The 19,411-nt window shown below is 43.1% G+C and overlaps 1 protein-coding gene across 2 annotated transcripts in view; it reads left to right on the plus strand.

The window, feature by feature from the left end:
• The first annotated feature begins 9,208 nt into the window (after nucleotides 1–9,208).
• The window catches only part of DMRT1 (doublesex and mab-3 related transcription factor 1), a 108,556-nt gene continuing 98,353 nt past the window's right edge, over nucleotides 9,209–19,411 (plus strand). For both annotated transcript variants that reach the window (XM_012737214.3, XM_012737224.3), the window contains exons 1-2: nucleotides 9,209–9,732; nucleotides 13,363–13,546. In XM_012737214.3, the coding sequence (XP_012592668.2) occupies nucleotides 9,379–9,732; nucleotides 13,363–13,546 (538 nt within the window). In that variant the 5' untranslated portion in view covers nucleotides 9,209–9,378. The remainder of the gene's footprint in view (nucleotides 9,733–13,362; nucleotides 13,547–19,411) is intronic.

Below are 19,411 nucleotides of genomic sequence, written 5' to 3' on the forward strand. Positions count from 1 at the left end.
TTAATGTATCTTCATTTTTAAAAAAAATCATACTGGGAGTATCAAAAAAATGGAAGTCTACAGCAGGAGTCACACACTTTTTTACATAAAGGACCTGAAATTAATATTTTAGGATGTGTAGGCCATATGGTCTCTGATGCAACTACTGAACACAGCCCTTGTACCTTCAAAGGAGTTAAACAGTACAGGACTGGGATGGGTGTGGCAGCGTTGCAATAAAACTTTATGGACACTTTTTATTTGAATGTCATACTATTGTCATGTGTGACAAAATATTCTTTTTAACTTTCATTCAACCATTAAAATATGTAAACCTCATTCTTAACTTACAGGCCATACAAACACATAAGTGAGACTGGATTTGGCACAAGTGTGCGTGGCTCGAGGCATAAACGGTCTACTTCTATGAGGCCCTGGAGAAATGGTGTTTCCGAGAACCCTTAAAAGTGGGATTGCCAGATTTAGCAAATAAAAATACAGAACACCCAGATAAATTCGAATTTCAGATAAACAAGGAATACTTTTTTTGGTTTTACTATGTTCCACGCAATATTTATGTATTTTATCTGACATCCGTAATTCAAAGATTATAGTAGTCTCTAGTTTTGACGATATCAACCTCACCCTCTGCCCCTCCCCCCACTTCTGCTGTTCCCCCCTCCCCGACTTCTCGAATTAACTATATTCCCTCTTGGAGATACCTTTGGCCTCATCCTGAGCGTAGTAAGATGCCGACACTCCCCGTCAGTCACTCGGCAGGCGGCCAGGACGCGCTCCCCACAGTGCCCTAGCGGGAGAAAGATGGCGCCAGTCACGTGGAGCGAGCCTGAGGGCCGCGTCAAAATGGCGGCTGCCCTGGGCCAATTTGGCTGTGGGCGGGGGAAGCCCCAGCCGAGAATGCTGCTGCTCGGAGCTCCCAAGAAAAGGAATAGGAAGGCTGTGCTTTGCAGGCCGGGCCCTGTCGATTCGTGGCACTCTTTATTTCCTCCCTGATTATTTCTTCTGTTGTTTCCAGCTTTTAATAGTATTTGTAAATAGTAATAAAAATAATCCGGCCTTGTCTCAGTAAGGCTCCTGGAAACAAAAGGAAGGATTTTTTAATTCCTCTTGAGTCTGTTAAAGTAGGAGGAACACTCGCACTAAGGACAGTATAAAGCAACTAAGGATGTTGGGGTATGAGGAACAGAGCACACCAGGGATGAAAATGTCAAAAGACAGTCGGGACTACGTGAATGTCCCCACCATTAGACCCAGTCCCTTCTTGGAAGTTCTAATTTGTCTAGCACTCTGGAGGGACCCAGGTGGGAGGATGGCTTGAGCTCAGGAGTTCCAGACCAGCCTGAGCAAGAGCGAGACTGTCTCTACTAAAAATAGAAAAAAAATTAGCTGGGCAACTACAAACAGAAAAAATTTGCTGAGCGTGGTGGTGTGCACCTGTAACCCCCAGCTACTCGGGAGGCTGAGGCAGGAGGATCACTTGAGCCTAGGGGTTTGAGGTTGCTGTGAGCTACGCTGATGCCACAGCACTCTAGCCTGGGCAACAGAGCAAGACACTCTCTCAAAATATAAATAACTAAGTAAACAAAATAATTCTAATTTGTATTAGTTTACCACCTGTTCTTGATAGGGTTCATTGATCCAAACACCGCTCGCCTGAGAGCCTGCTTCTTCCGCGAAGCCCGTCGCCCTGCTCCAATCGTCAGTGTTTTCCCCTTCTAAACTCAGCGTGTTTAATGTCACCCTTGGCAATGAATCCTGCATTAACTCTCAACACCACTTGAACTGAACTGTTACTGATTTTTTTCTACGGGGAAATATTTCACTCATTTTGTTTTCCAAGGGCCAGGAACATGCTTTATATCAGTGTGCCTGAAGTGGGGTACTTTCAGAGCACAGCAGACAACTGTGACAATAATCATATAATCAACTCAGGTAGTATTTATTGATAGTAGTATAGACTTATATAAGCAAATATAATTGATTTTGGGGGTCATTTTTTAGTTGTAGGTGGTTTTAAGTAACTTGTGTTAATAATTAACAGTGATTTTAGTTATCCTAACTCTTGGCATCAAATACCATACCCATCCTCATTATTTTGTTTCTTGGCTCATCATTCTTTCTTCTATAATTAGATGAATTTTTGTTTCTATAATGTGTCTCTAAAACTCAGGGTAGTTTTCTCCTGTTTGTTGGTAACGCGAAAACCTGACAAGGCCTTTGGGGGAGAAAAAAAGCTTGCTAAAATACATAATAGCTGAAATATACCCATATACTTAAGGTTTCAATTTTTAAACTTTGAGTCAGTCACAAAATATTCATTTTACTATTCCCAACTCTCTACCCTATGAAAGTGGCCTATGGTAACAATACAGGCACACTTACATTGTTATTTATCCTGGCAGCATTAGCATTGCTAGTCTGTCTTATTTTTAATTTTGTTAGCAACCTGAGAAATCAGCAAGATAGTGGCTATTGAACCCAACAGAGGATATATCTGAGTACTTTTGATAATATACATTTTAGTTTCCACTTCATCTTGAAACTCTTAAATGAAATTTTATTTCAGGATTTGTTTTCACTGTTTCCTCTGTTCTTTTAAATCTCTTAACAGCAGAAGGTACAGGAAAACTCTTGAGATAGGCTTAAGTTATCAGAGCATCAATTGTACAAGAAAGTATTTCAATAGTAATTTTGGATGGATTATTAAAATAAAAATCAATCATCTTTATTTTTAAATGGTCAGTTAAAGCATTTGTAAGTTAAAATATAAAATAGCAATTTGACATTTGTCTACTCCTCACCAATCTCAAACAGTAAATGTATATTGTTACTTTTTCCCCATAAGTTCAACTTTGTAAAATAAAAAAGAAATTTTTTTAAACAGATGGAGTCTCCTTTGTCACATAGGATAGAGTGCAGAGGCACCATCACAGCTTGCTGCAGCCTCGAACTCCTGCATTCGGGTGATCCCCCTACCTCAGCTTCCTGTGTAGATAGGACTACAGATGTGCCCCACCACGCCTGGCTAATTTTTAAATTTTTTGTAGAGATGGAGTCTCACCATGATGGCCAGGCTAGTTAGGAACTCCTGGCCTCAAGTGATCCTCCCACCTCCGCCTTTCAAAGCACAATTAAATACTTTTCAAACAAGATTTCTTCTTGAAGTTTTAAGGAATTGATTCTACAAGCGAAATGTATCATGGTAAGCCATTTCTTTTTCTTTAGGTTAACGAAGTCAGTCTACTGATAATTTCAAAATAGCAGTTAATACTGAAAAGTGATCTAAATTATCTTCAAAATACATTTCTTAATTTCTCTGAATTATGAGAGTGTTTTCTCTGGATCACTTTAACTTGTATCATGTTCAGTGATTTTTCTAGATAACAACCTTTTTCTTTTACATGTCAGAATTTTTATATTTTAACAATTTTTATGGGGGAAAAGTCTAAAATGGGTATACTGAAACAGAGAGTAATAAACTGTAGGTGATTTAATCTTTTGATGGTAACTCAAAGGACATTACTGTTGAAAATCAATCATTGTACAGTCTTACAAATTAGTGATGGCCCTTGCCCTGAGTAACACAGACCAGGCTTCCCTGCTTTTATGGCTGTGCTGTCTCCTCTCTTCCACCTCCCTTTGCTAGCCTGCCAGTGTGCTATTTATGATGTGCCACCTTATGGTAACCTCTGTCATCATAAGAGACTGAAACTAGCCCCCAATGCTCAGGTAATATCAGGACGATGTGCTTTGTGACAGTGTTTGCGACCTAGAGGCTTTGTCATTTACTTCCAGTTCTCAAGTTGGGCTCCTAATTACTGACCTTGTTGGGAACGCTTTACTTGGGAAGAACTAGCAAAATGCTCAGATCATAGAACTTTCCTCCTAGCTCCCCTCATCTTCAGTCTGTGCCTCAAAATTCCTTTTACAGAATTCTAAAACAATAATGGTTCATACTTGGATGGTCCTTATTCTCTCGAAGGCACTGTTTTAAGCCCTTTATACAGACCAATCACTGCATCTTCATAATAATTCTTAGGCACAAAGAGGGTAAGTGACTTGCCCACAGGGATGTAGCTGGTAAGCGTGGTAAGTGGCAAAGCTGGGACCAACACAGGCAGCCTGACTGCCAAACCTGTATTCCTACCTAGCACGATCTATAGGATTCTGACTGTTGTCCTCTGAGCTTATGAAACTTGAGTGCATAGAGGAAGGTGTCTGGTAATTAGGTTTCACTGCTGCGACCTCAGGCATAGCCATCTTCCTAAACTACTAGTATCTGCTGGCATTTTCTGCTTTCAAATTCTTCCTATTCCTTCAGTCTGAACTAGAGTCAACGTCAGCTACCAATCAGATCAAGCATTTTCTTTGTGGCAGGCACCTTTCTGGTATTTTATAAACATCTTAGATCCCTATGACATTGTTGTCCCCATGAAAAGACAGAAGGCTCAAAGATGCTAAGTGGTTTGTTCTAATCACACAATGATTGGCAGAACCCACACTTTTCATTCCTCAAACACCTCAAGGACAAAAAGCCTCCATCATTCTCCATTTGCCTATAGGATAGAAGCCAAATTCCTCACTGGCAGGCAAGGTGCCATGCTATCTTTCCAACCTTATCTCCCGCTGGGCTCCGGCTTGACTCCTCTGTTCCAGACTGGCATGTCTGTGCCCTCTCCCACAACCCGCAGGCTCACTCCCGGCACCCAGCCTTCCATCTGTTGTTCCCACGACTTAGAATGTCTTGTTTTCTCCTTTCTGCCTACTCAAATCCTGTTGGACTTCGGGATAGTTCAGTCTTCCATCTCACACATGGTCCTCCTCCATTAACTGCTTCAGGCCCTACCAGTCCCATTTGTTCCTTGTCTCTACTGCATGACCCGGTGACTGGGGCACTGATCACATACCCTGCACACCTCACCATCAGTTCAGGCCAGCTGACTCACGGCAGCACATATGACACAGGGAGCTGACTGTTTTGACTCATATAGTATCTCACTTTGTGTATGTGGTCAGGGACACCACAGAGAATTTTCCCTGATGCTCTAAGACCTGGGGCAAAAACGGCTGTCCATAGACAAAATGCAAATTAGATGGAATTTATCATCAGTGCCTTCTAATATAGCTTCCCCTCCTCACAGGCTCTTCCAACATGTGGAACTTGTATATGTGTATGTATATGTACCCTGCTTTCTCTCTGCTGCTTTCTGCTTCCTCTGCTGCTTTCTCACTTTTCTTTCCAATATGGAAATAATAGCAAAACAACAGATGTATTACTATGTGCCAGATACTTTTCTAAGTGCTTCCCAAGTATTAACTAATTTAGTCTTCCTGGCAACACTTTGAAGTGGGCATTAGCATTACCTTCCCTTTTATCCTCAGAGGTTCTGAGTCACAGAGGGTTAAAGTAACTTGCCTAAGGAAGCACAGCTGGGACTCAAAGCTAAGCATTTGATACTATACTGCGTCACCAATAAAATAATGTATTAATTTTTCTCTAATAGTGAAAATAATTCCTGTTAAGTGTTTTTTTTTTAAACAGACAATAAACACAGTAGGAGAATATCATCCATAATCCTATCACACAGGGAAAATTCAATAACCTACTCAAGCAGCTGTAAACATGCCCTAGTTTGCATTTCAACAATGGAACCATACTGTACATCATGGATAGTTTTCTTTTTCTTTTAATTCAAAATTTTAAACAGCTTCATTGAAGTATAGTTTATATATCATAAAATTCACTTGTTTTAACCATACAGATAATTTTAGTAAATTTATAGAGTTTTTCAGCCATTACTGTTAATATAACACAATTTTAGATCATTTCATTATCCTACACAGATCTTTTATACCCATTTATACTTACACCTGGGTCCCATCCCTAAACCCTGGCAACTGTTAATCTGTTTTCTTTCTATATTGATTTGTTTCTTCTGGACATTTCATATCAATGGGATCACATAATAGGTGGTCTTTTGAATCTGGCTTCTTTCACATAGCATAATGTCATCAAGGTTCATACATGCTATAACATTTATCAGTACTTCATTCCTTTTGATGGCAGAATAATATGCCACGGTATGGATATACTGCATTTTATTTATTCATTCACTTGTTGATGGACATTTGGATTGTTTCAAGTGAATAGTTTCAAGTGAATTGTTTCAAGTGAATACCAGGAATTTTTATGTATAAGTCTTCATGCAGATATATGTCGTAATTTCTCTGAGGTAGATAACTAGGCATGGAATTGTTGTGTCATATGGTAAGTTTTCCAAAATGGCTATACAATTTTACATTCCCACCAGCAATATATGAAAGTTCTAGTTTCTCCATATCTTAGCAAACGCTTTGCTATTGTCTATCTTTCTGATTACACCTATTCTAGTGAGTGTGAAGCAATACCTCATTATGGTTTTGATTTGTATTTCCCTAATGACTAATGATACTGAGCATCTTTCCTCGTGTTTATTGGTCATTTGAATATCTTCTTTGGTGAAATGTCTATTCAAATCTTTTGCCCATTTTTTCTTTTCTTTTTTTTTTTTATCAGAGATGGGGTCTTGCTATGTTGCCCAGGCTGCTCTCAAACTCCTGGCCTCAATTAATCCTCCCATCTTGGCCTCCCAAAGTGCTGGGATTACAGCACTTTGTAAGCCACCATGCCTGGACACCATCTTTTGATTGGGTTATTTGTCTTTTTATTATTAAAGTATAAGAATTCTTTATATATTCTGGATACAAGTCCTGTATCAGACATATGATTTCCAAGTATTTTGTCACAGTCTGTAGTTTGTCTTTTCACTTTCCTAATGGTGTCTTTTGATGCATGAAAGTTTTAAATTTTGATGAAGTCTAATATATCAATTTCCCCCCTTTATCTCTTATGCATTTGGTGTCATATATAAAAAGTCTTTGCCTAACCCTTACGAATTTTAAAACAGTTCCCCTCTGACAGTCATTAGTATGTCTTGGACATATTTCTGTATTAATAAATACAAATCTGCATCATTGTTTTTATGGCCTTGGTTTCTGGAAAGTAGAGAGGGAAGAAAGGAGACAGCAGGGCCAAGCTACTCAAAATATGCAGCATGACTCTGTACATTCTTGAGGCCTCCTATCTTCTTTTCCCGTCTGGTGCCTCCTCTGTGTTTTGTGAATAAAAACTTTACTAGGCTATTAACTTCATCACAACATTTTATGTTTCAATTACCTTGGTCACATAGATTCCTAGATCCAAATTTTCTGTGGGCTCAAATCCTTCCTTTATAGGTTCTAGTAATGGGATGCTTAGAAGAAACATACATTCCCCTGTCATTTGGGATTTGACAGCTGCTTCTTCCTGCATCTATTTCATTCTATAAAACTGGGCATTGGGAATGATTCAGCTCCAACGTATGTATTAAAATGTAGATATGAAAAAAGATAATAGTGGATAATAGCAACTGGCATGTGTGTTTTCATGGAAGACTTTAAAGAAATCAGATATTCCTGAACAAAATAATGGCTATCATTGAAGAGGCTCCAGAATGGGATGTATGGTTGCATCCTGGCACCTGTCAAGAGTAGAGCTTCACTGGCTTTATGGGTAGGGTACGAGGTACTGTGTAAAGCTAGAAACTCATTTAGGAAATAATTTTCAGAGAACGCTAATGGGGAAAATCCACACAAAATCCAGAAAATCCGGGAAAGGGCCTGTGTAAGAGGGGCTTCAGAATTAGAAATTAGAATTAGAATTAGAAATCAAAAGATTAGAAGATTAGAAGATTTATAAAACAAATTTAATTGGCCAACTAATACATATAGAAAAAATTAGCTGGGCATGGTGGCCCATGCTTATAGTCCCAGCTACTTGGGAGGCTGAGGCAGCAGGATTGCTTGAGCCCAGGAGTTTGAGGTTGCTGTGAGCTAGGCTGTCGCCAAGGCACTCACTCTAGCCTGGGCAACAAATCAAGACTCTGTCTCAAAAAAAAAATAAAGACCCAACTTGGGGTCTGTAACTTTTTTCACATGGAAAAGTCACTGCAGGCGCCCCCCCCCCCCCCCCCCCCCCCGTGTGCATGGAATATACTGGAAGACTAAGGCTAGGAGAGACTAGCTGGAAACTACTGCAGATTCAGATTTGGAGGGAAGAGCGGGCTGGCTGAGGGGGCCACGTGGGTGTGTAGAAAGAGCAAGTCAGCAGGGATGGAGTTGCTGTGCAGGTGCAGAGGGAAGACAGACATGGCTAGGGTGGGCGTTCAGGGTGGGAACTCTGGGAAAGGCTGTTATTTATGATGGAGAAGTGGTTTTTTTTAGAGGCATATATAATTACATACAATAAAATGTACAGATTTGAAATGCAGGATGATTTTTGATAAATGTCTACATCCGTTTAACCTCCCTCCCCCAAACTTTTAAAAGTCTGGGAATTTCCCGTGTCTCTGGGGTCATGAAGCTGCCTCAAAAGGCAAGCACCAGAAGTGAGAAGCAACAAGGGCTGGAACTACAAATTGTAAAGTTATCTGGAGCCAGGAGTCAGAAATCTTGTGAGCAAATGAACACAGGTGCAGGAAAGGACAAATGGAGAACAGAAAGTCCCAACCTTTGACATTTTTGGTGCACTTGAGACCCCACACTGAGGGTATTATTTGCCCATATAAATAGACTTCTCTCTTCTCAGGCTTTCAACCTCATACTTAATTTTCTTAAGAGAGAAATAAGCCATTTTCCAAGTTGGCTGCTACCAAGATCTGCTCGGTTGAACTTCGAGGATGTGCTTTGGAGGGGGAGGAGAGCTAGAGGACACCACAGGGTGGTTTGCACCAGCTCCAAGCAGCATGCACAACTGTGCTCTTGACCTGGGGAGCCCAGCTTCCTCGTGCAACGTGCTTTGGCAGCTGGGTCTCGGCGCCTTGGAGAGCTGAGGGGTCACACCATCCCCCAACCGCTCTGCACCTCTCTCGGTGCGCTTGCAGCGACTCTGCAGAAATGCTCTCGGGGCGCCTGCAATCTGTGCAAGCTAGCTCGGGGCTGTATCCAGGTGGCTGGACTTGGGGGGCGGGGGGCGTGGCCGCGCTTCCTCTCGCCCTCTCCAGCCTGGGCAGTCCCGGGAACGTTCTGAAAAGTATCCAAAAGTTCTGAGCCGCGCGCGCGCCAAAAAAAAAAAAAAAAAAAAAAAAAAAAGGGCACAAACCTCTCCCCTCCCCCCCACTACTCCAGGCGTGGCATGTCCCGACCTCGCCACTCTGGCTGCACCTCCGGCTGCAGCGCAGACGCCTCCTCCTGCGCGCCGGCTCCTGCGCCTCCTCTTCGGGAACCTAGCCGTCGGTTGGGTTCTTCCCTCGCAGACGGGAGAGGTGACCGGAGAGTCCTTGCACTTCTCTTTGGGGCACCATGCCCAACGAGGAAGCATTCAGCAAGCCTTCCGCACCGTCGGAGGCCCCGCACGCGCCCGGGGCACCGCCGCAGGGCAAGGCTGGAGGCTTCGGCAAAGCGGCCGGGGCGTTACTGGGCGCAGCCGGAGGATCGGGTGCCGGGGGCAGCGGCAGCGGAGGAGGCTCCGGCTCCGGGGCGTCGGGCCTGGGCGCGGGGAGCAAGAAGTCCCCGCGGCTGCCCAAGTGCGCGCGCTGCAGGAACCACGGCTACGCGTCGCCGCTCAAGGGCCACAAACGCTTCTGCATGTGGCGGGACTGCCAGTGCAAGAAGTGCAACCTGATTGCCGAGAGACAGCGCGTGATGGCCGCGCAGGTGAGTGCGGGCTCCTGGGAACGTGGGTTCAGCCCCGCGCTTTTTGGATAAAGTCGCCCTGTCCTGGCTGTCGCCACGCGGGGCCTGGGGTCTGGAGGGACTCGGCGGTGTTCACCGCGGCCGCGGCGCGCTCGGGGTCCGGGACGCCCAGCCACGCGACGACGCCAGGCTCGGAGGGCGGGGGACGCGTCCATAGACTTGCCCGCCGAGCAGAGTTGCGGGGTTCGCTCCGCTTGGGGGTCCGCACGATCTCTGATCCCGCTTCCCAGCAGAGTTGTGGGGCTCGCCTCCGGGGGAGTCTTTGGGATCTCTAACTCTGCCTCGGCAGGGAGTTGCTAGGGTTCCCTCTGCTCAAGGGTCCCTGGGATTCGGTTCGCCCCTGTGGGAGTCCCCGGAAACCCCGAGTCCGCTGTGTAGCCGAGAGTTGGGGGCGTCACTCTGCTTCACTGTGATCTCTCCGAGGTGAGGGTTGCGGGGTTCGCCTCTAAAGGGAATCAATCCCTGGCATGTCTGATTTCGCGCTCCCAGCACAGAGTTGCGGGGTTCGCTCTGCTGGGGGGTTCCCAACGGTCTCCGATCCCGGCCTCTGAGCTAAGGGTTTCGGGGTTCGATTTCCCCGGGGTTCCCCGCGGCCCCTGACTCTGCCTCCCCACCGAATTAAGGAGTTTCCTGGAGGGTGCACGAGCGAGCCGCTGGGTGGGGTGAAAGGGAGACTTGGCCGGGGCTTGGGTATGGGTTGGGAAGCCTTGTTTGTTTTTCTAGAAAATTCTCTGCAATGGACGCCCGCGTGGCGTGGTCTTCCCTTGTGCGCTTGGCGCACTTTTTTGCGTTCGCCCCGACTGGAGCGAGGCTGAGCGCCTCAGCCATTTTGAGAACTGAGCATTTGCCGTGTCCACCCGAGTTATTCAAGTGCAGACTGTTTTTGAATATATTTTAAAGCATGTTTAAGAATTTTTAGGAATATGCGCAGGGGGTAAAATGCGCGCGCGGGTTTGAGGTTTTGACGGTCGTTCACGGGTTTTTTGTTTTGTTTTTTTTTTTAAAGCTTCGTAAGTCGACTAGTAATGTGGCATCTTAACGGAATAGTTAATGTCGTTAGTATCCTAAATTGCTCTTTGGAAGACAGCAATATACATTCTTTCCGGCTAAAAAGTTGTTTCATTTTTGTAAGGAAGGGTATTTAAAAAGAAAAGATACCAAAGAAATAATTTGGTAGTGATGTGCTACTTTTGATTAAGAACGTGTAAATATCTTCCATTGAACACGGCTGTTCAAATGCCTAAATAAAGATTAAATGCTTTTTATGTATATCAGATTTTTAAAAAATGTGCTTTAAACTAAAGATTTTGGGTGCGCAGGTTGGTGAGTGTAGTCATGAAAATTGTTTTTTTTTTTTCTTGGTATCTTCATAGATTTTTTTTAGCTTAATCTATGGTAGATGAAAAGAGTATACCGGGTGTAGCATTAAAATGCATCGCAGTGAGCTTGCTGAAAAAAACTTACGGGCTTTTAGATTACACTTCTAGGAGGAAAATATTCTGTACATTTAGTCATTGGCTTAAACATTTAGTGTGAAGGGTATACTCCTCGAAATATAATAAAAATACTTCCCTAGCATGGATATTAATTTTTAATAAACTTTGTTAGTAGAGGGACTAATTTTGAGGTGGCTGTTTGCTATGTTAAAAGCAAAAGCAAGTCAAGGTTACTTTTAGAACGTGAAACTTCAGTGTTTTACACACCAGAAGGCTTGTTCTGTGCCTTAAACATACAACTACTTTTTAGTCATTCTAAAATAGTTTGAAATTGGTCTTAGATATTAAAATATATATGTATGTTATATTTTAAAATAATTGCATTTTTAATCATTTGTCACCCCTTCCCCATTTAAATAACATTTCCTAAGTAATCTTCAGAGATGTCTGTAAAGGTGTCCTTAGTTTTATGGGATAGATATCCTGTGCATTTTGGGTGTAAGTGTGCATTGACATACTTCAGAAGTTTGCAGGGTTTTTTAAACTTCTGGTCAAAGTTACTGGTACCATTTCTAAACTTCTTGGTTAATAATAGAAAATACAAGATTTAAGCTTAATCATTGATTTTTAAATACTTGATTATTTAAGGTTAATTTTTCTAAGTTGAAGACTTTTTTTGGTTATGAGTAAAAGTTCCAAATTAATCAACTTTCTATGTTTGGACTATAGTGTCCTTGAAACAATATATAAATTGTAGGTGTGTTTTTGATTTCAGCTTTTGGTTTGTGTCTGGGCTTCTGAGGTACAGGACAGGTACTTTTACTTTCTCCTTTCATAGTCACCAGCACTGTAGTCAATTTCTAAAGAAAATCTTTCTTTTTTTTGTTACATGTAGTAAGCAGAAATACAATTTATGTTCTTTAAACCTCTTTTTTCAACCTTTAACAATGTTATTTAAAAGAAGATAAATTGAAGAGGGACCATGAGGGGTTTCTTAGGTAGGTCAGGTCCTCTCCAGTGCCAAGTTCTGGCTCACTTTCCTGCCTGTGAAATGTCACATACCTGTCCTCCCCCTTTCCCATCCAGGGACTTCAACACCTAATTCCTGCCCCTTCCCCCACTGCTTCTCCACATACTCTCTCCCCCTCTGGGAAACAGGGCTCTGTGTGTAGGCTTCCTAAGCAGCCCCTGCCCTTATTTGCCTACCCTGTTCCAGATTGTTCCACCCCTTCATCCTTGCTGGTCCAAGTCCTACTCATCCTATTCTTTGATTCTCTGTTCAAATACTACCTCTGGCTGATTCCTACATTTTAAAGATGTTTCCATCTCTGAATTTCTTCTGTAGGATTGTTATGTACATCTCTTATGGTGTTTGTCACATTTTGTCTTGTGTTGTACTCACGTTTGCTAGCCTCCTGTTTCTCCTTCAAAACAGTAATTTAGGATCTAATCTAATCTCACTGGTCCCTGTTCTTAGTACCATTGTCTTTTACATATTTGGGGAATGAGGACTAAGTGATCCCATTCTCCTTCTTTCCGAATCTATAATCTATCAATGCTTGTGACTTTTTCTACTCTTCAGATGGAACTCTTGCTTGGCTGACTCTGCAGTTTTACCTGCTCTTCCCTTGCCAACCTTATTTCCTGATGCTCTATGCATTATTTGTTTAACAAGTTTTTTCTTTTTTTATGGAGACAAGGAAGACTCAAACTCAAGTGATCCTCCTGCCTCAGCTTCCTGAGTAGCTAGGACTACAGATGCATGTCACCACGCCTAGCTAATTTTCTATTTTTTGTAGAGATGAGGTCTTGGTATGTTGTCTAGGCTGATCTCAAACTCCTGGAGTCAATTGATCCTCCTGCCTTGGTCCCCTAAAGTGCTGGAGTTACAAGTGTGAGCCACCATACTGGGCCCTAACAAGCAGTTTTTGAGCACCTACTATGGGCCAAGTACTCTGGCTCTAAACCATTTTTCAGCTTTGACTACACATCATAGTTAACCTGGGTGGCTTTAAAAGAAATTGGAGATTTGCAGACCTCACCCCCAGAGCTAGTGAATCACAGTATCAGGGTGGGCAGGGCTTTCTGTGGCTTTGACAAAGCTATGCACGTGATTCTGGAGTGCTGGAGGATGACCCGTTATCCTGTCTTCCAGGTGGCCCTGAGAAGGCAGCAAGCCCAGGAGGAGGAATTGGGCATCAGCCACCCCATCCCGCTGCCCAGTGCGGCCGAGATACTTGTCAAGAGAGAGAACAATGGCGGCAACGCGTGCCTCATGACTGAGAACAGCAGCCCCTCTCAGCCACCACCGGCCAATACCCCCACCACTGCAGCTTCAGGTAACCTGGGGGACTTGGGGTTCACATCCAGACCAGGCATGAGGGAAGAAGAAGGGCTGCAGCCACATGAGCCATGTATAACGTGCAGGGCTTAGAGAATTTTCTTAAAGGGCTCTCCCTCTGAAGGTCTGTGTTTGGCTGCCTCACAAAGGAGGTGGCCATAAATTCTAGAGGTGGAGGTTGAACAGCTTCCCTTTCCTGTTGATAATTAGTCAAGGATGAATCTGGACAGAGTCAGAATCACAGTATGTCAGAGAGAAGTGAGATTATTTGGATTTTATCTCGGTCCACCTTTCCATTTTGGGGTCATCTTGATGGAAACTAAAGATCCTGGTTTGCTAGAACTGGACGTTTATTTCTCCAGCCAGGACTGCATCCATTTAGGGCAAGTGTCTAAAAAGGCCAAATCCTGGGTGTCAGATTCTAATGAGAGCTGGGAAGGGATGCAGGAAGGCATACCACATGGGCTTGAGTTCTCTTCTGTGTGCTAAGCACTGTCCCAGGGGCTGTATGTGTGCTAATTCATCACGTTTTATTCTCAGAGTAACTGTAAGGTAGGAGTTATCAATCCTTTACACGTGTGAAAACTGAGGTGTAGGAAGTTAAATGACCATACAAGTTTACTGAACTAGAAAGTATCTGAATCAGTCCATCTGTCTCCAGAGCTCAATGTGCTTACTGCACTGGGTCTCCAAATTACCTCAAGAATCACAGTGGTCTAGGGCTGTACTGTCCAATATGGAAGTACTTAGCCACAGCTGACTATCTAAATATAAATTGATTACAGTAAAATCAAGTGAAAGCATTCATTTCCTCTGTTGTACCAGCCACATTTCCCATGACTTACAGCCACATATAGCTAAGGGCTACCATATGGATAATCATCTCTGTCTCTCAGAAAGTTTCATTTGGTGACAGGAGTTCTAGGACATCCACCAAATGAAGATCCATGGAATCTGTTGTTTTTGGCAATTAAATATACGTGTTTCAATTCACAGAGTGTCTGTAAAGGCTGCTAAGCTCCATGAAATACAGTCTTGCAGTGTGAAACCACCTTGACTCGGCTTTCAGGAATCATTCACTTTGCTGGGCTTAACCACTGGGCTAAAGTTGCACAACTACATGTCATTAACTAGTTGTGTAGCTTTGGATAAGTCACTTAAGCTCTCTGAGCCTTTTGTTTCCTCTTCTCAAAAATAAGGGAGAGGGTTCCTGAGGGTCTTGAAGACCCCATGAATCTTGGCCATTTTAGAGAAGGAGGGTAAGCAGGCACCAAAGAAAGCAGGTGGGTACGTCTGTGTGTGTTACTGGAGCTATGGATTCAGTAATTAACAAAAGTCAAGGTACTTTTCTTTTTTCTTTTATTGGATTAGTTGCTCATAGTATATGTTTACAACAGTTTCCAAACTTTGCTTTTCATAGGAAGGAAGGAGTATATCTATCAGAAATAGGATCTTTACACTTTGGGATTTTAAGATGTGTCCAAGGCTTAGTGACCTAATGAGTGGCTTGAGCTGTAGGGCTGAGATGAGAACTGTGGATGTGTCACATGAGTAAGGGGGGGTCCCAGTGCTGTTACATAGGGGAGTAGTAAGTCACTTGAATATTTACACACATCTTATGAGATACGAATTATTTTCACCATTTGCAGATAAGAAAACCAAGGCTTAGTAAATGGTAGGGAAACTGCCTCAGAAAAAAAGCTGTGCTGAGGTGGGTTCATTCCAGGCCTGCCTGTCCCAGAGCCCTTGGATTTTGCATCCCACTTGCCTGGGAGGAGAGGCCAGCGTGTCAGTTGCCATATTTCCTTGGAGAATGGACAGTTTGATTGCTTAGAGCCTGTGGTCTAATCTTCAGAGGGCTTTAAGGCTAATGGGCAAATAGAAACAATGTTAGGGGCAAAATTCCCTGCCATTCTCCCTTGGCCCCGAAGGCTGCAGACACTGGTTTTCAAGGGAGGTAAACCAGGAAAGGCCCATGAGGAGTCACTGTCAATGGTGGGCCTTGTGTAGGGCACCGGGGTGGACTCAGGGTCTTGCCTGACGTCCTTCAGTCCACTTTGGTGGAAGGGATGTGGCATCACGTCAGAGTTTGATTGTATGCCCCAAGATAGTGGAGCTTTAGAGTAGGACTTCAGGCTCCACAGAGTTCAGAATGACAAAGAAGTTCTCCCAGGGGATTGCAGAGTGGCCAGAGCATAGATAGGGAAAGTTACAAAAAGAAGCAGCCAGGGGAGCAAGACAGAGGGTTCAGGGTCAAGGAGGATGTAACCAGATTCCCTTCTTTGTCTCTGGAGCCAACAGCCCTTGGAGTCATTCTGGAGTCCTGAACCAACACTCAAAGGCAAGGGGAATGTTGAAGCCAAGAGTGTGCTGTGCTCATTTGCTCTGGGAGGCTTTGCCTTCCAAAGGAAGATGGCTGTCCCCCAGCCAGCTATTCTCTGTGGAGCAGGAGCCACAGATCAGCATTGTTCACAGGACTTCTGTTCAACCTCCTGGGTGGGGATTGAGACCTCCCCGGCTGAGTTAGGATGCGAGCAAGAGGGAGACAGTAATGCCAGTAGAATGAAAATACACAAATAGAGAAAGAGGGAGGCAGGGACAGCGGAGAAGAGAGAGAAAACCAGAAACAGACTGACCAAAGAGTGTCCCGAAGCTTTTATGCAACAGGTGGAGCCCAGGTTCTTTAGATAGCCTGATCCTAACAAATACATAGCTTATATTAATTTTTCAGAGGTTGAATTTATTTAAAATGGCATTTAAATTTATGCAAGTGAATGTAAATATTTATAGTAGAGTATAAAGTGTGTTCAATGAAAGATAATTATTCTTCCCACCCCAACCTGCAGTTCTCCTTGTTTTTCCAGGATTACTTGCTGCATGTACAGGCTAGTGTGTCTCTTTATCCTTCTCATATGTGTGTAATATTTACATATTTAATATAAAAAGGATGTATTGTTCCCATTCATGTAATTAGCTTTTTCCCCCATATAATACAGCTTGGAATTTTTAGTAGCCTAGAATTCCATTATATAGATGTGGAAGGCCAGTATTTGAAATTATTTAGTGAGATGTGAAAGTTAGGAGTTACCTACCAACCTGGCTCACCTGGGGGCAAGTTGCTGATCCTTTCCTTTCTAATATTTTCTAATATCTGATGTCTAGTGTCCACTAGGCCAGTAGGTTGGTGAAATTTAGTAGATTTTTATGTCCTTGAAGTTTCTTAGTTGTCTCCTTTTGGCTCCTAAAAGTGCCAAAAGTGAGAGTGAGAAATGCTCAAGAATTATTGTTGAGATTATCGGCTGAATTGTAAGGATACTTAGAAGGAAATTGGATTTACCAAGCTGTTTGTTTCATTTATTGAAGAACTGACCCTCTGAGTAGGATATGTAAGTTAGAGGAAAGACTCTACAATGCTTAGCCAAAGGTAAGTTAAAATGGACCAAAAGATTGAGCAATATTCCTCAAATAATGGGTATAAAAAATTTTTGTTGTTTTCTTTTATGATTGTGGGTGTTATGTGGAAAGAAACTGCCTTTTGTTACTGTTTCTTGTACTGGCAGGATTAGATGTTAGCAGGTACACGGTTGATTAGCAAAGTTTCTTTTCAGCCATTTTTGGAGACTCCAAAAAAAATGAGATGAGTGTTTTTGGCTGTAAATGACAATAAATTAATAACAGTTTCTGCATTTTCTCTTTTTTCAGCATTTTTTTTTTTTTTGAGACAGGGTTTTGCTCTGTCATCCAGGATAGAGTGCAGTGACATCATCATAGCTCACTGCAGTCTCCGACTCCTGGGCTCAGTCCTACTGCCTCAGCCCCCCTAGCAGCTGGCACTTTTAGGCACACGCCACTGTGCCTGGCTAATTTTTTTTTGTAGATACGGGTCTCAGAATTGCCTAGGCTGGTTTCGATCCTGGCCTCAAGCCATCCTCCTGCCTCGGCCTCCCAAAGTGCTGGGATTATAGGCGTGAGCCACTGGGCCTAGCCTCATTTAAACAATTTTTACCATAAATTGTACTTTTTTGTTTCAAAAATTATCAGCTGGCTTTTTTTTCCCCTAATCCCCGCATTCTATGTCTTTGTAAATTTGGGCTCCTCTTTGTTTTATTTTATATTCTACTTTTCCTTCAACCTCCTGTGTGTCCATTGTAGAATACTGTCTTACCCAGTACTTATGCTAAGGTCTGCATAGTTCTTTGCCTCTCCTTTTCTATGCAGAAAGTGTCAGATGAAGGCTTGCATTGTAGATAACTTGGTGCTGCATGTGTGTCCTTTGTAAGGACCTGAATGTTATCTCCTTTGGGGCCCTCCCTCTGGAGCACCCTGGACTTCCATCCACACTCAAATTCACCCTCCCCCAGATCAAACCACCTCCAGCCTTCTCGGGCCTCCTCCGGCCTCTCCTGTGGCTTGTGGCCTGGTTTCAGTGCCTTTCACTGAGGAGTCAGGGTTGAGCCAAATATTGGAGGGGCCCCTCCCTCACTTCTCTTCTGTAGCAGTATTTCCACTTGGACAGCATGCAGTGAAAGAGCACATGTCAGTCGCAGAGCACATTTCATTGTATGTCTGAGCGCTTAAATGCTTTACAAACATGAAATGTGGTCTTTCAAAAATGGAGCAGTGTCGGCCGGGCATGGTGGCTCACGCCTGTAATCCTAGCACTCTGGGAGGCTGAGGCGGGCAGATTGCTCGAGGTCAGTTCAAAAGAAGCCTGAGTGAGACCCCATCTCTACTAAAAATAGAAAGAAATTAATTGACCAACTAAAAATATACATACAGAAAATTAGCCGGACATGGTGGCACATGCCTGTAGTCCCAGCTACTTGGGAGGCAGAGGCAGTAGGATTGCTTGAGTCCAGGAGATTGAGGTTGCAGTGAGCTAGGCTGATGCCACAGCACTCACTCTAGCCTGGCAACAAAGTGAGACTCTGTCTCTAAAACTCTAAAAAAAACAAAAAAAAATGGAGCAGTGTCCCTATTCAGGAGTTTCTGTGAGTAAGCAATAGGGCTGATGAATTAACAATTGAAGACACTGATTCCTATTTAAATAGGAAACGAATTTATAAGGCAGTTTTAGGTTTGAAGCAAAATTGAGTGGAAGGTACAGAGATTTCCCACATACTCCCTGCCTCCAGACATGCACAGCCTCCCCCATTACCAACATCCCCCACCAGGGTGGTACATCGGTTAGAATTGGTGAACCTACATCATTATCAGCCAGAGTCCATAGGAAACAGTAGGGTTCACTCTTGTTGATGTACTTTTGATGAGTTTGGACGAGTGTATAATGACACGTTCTTGCCATTATGGTATCAGGTAGAGTATTTCCACTGCCCTAGAAATCCTCTGTAGGATTATTTACATTTAAAATAACATTTCAGTTTTTATTTTTCCTAACATTGTAAAGAAGGAGGCATTTCATTCAAATGAATAATAAAAATATTTTAGATAAATTCAATTGGAAGTTTATTTTTGAGATTCTGGCCACTTAGGTGAGCTCCATTTGATTTTAGACAGAGCTCTCAATTGCCAGTAGAATAGGAAATATTAGGTTTTTAAAAGTCTTCAAATAAAACCATTCCCAAATTTTACTTTCATAGTCAAAGAAAGGTCCAGGATTTCCAGTGAAACAAAACTCCTTACACCGAAGCAATAGTTGGAAGCTTCGATGAAAGAAAATACTTCAGATTAATGGGACTGATTTTTTTTGAAACAGGGTCTCACTGTTGTCCAGGCTGGTCTTGAATTCCTGGCCTCAAATGATCCTCCTATCTCAGCCTCCCAAAGTGCTAGGATTACAGGCATGAGCCACCACACTGGGCCCGGGACTAATTGTTTTGATAGCCTGTTGTTTTAAATAGTG

Source organism: Microcebus murinus, chromosome 12, assembly GCF_040939455.1.
Source record: "Microcebus murinus isolate Inina chromosome 12, M.murinus_Inina_mat1.0, whole genome shotgun sequence".
In the NCBI taxonomy this organism is placed as follows: Eukaryota; Metazoa; Chordata; class Mammalia; order Primates; family Cheirogaleidae; genus Microcebus; species Microcebus murinus.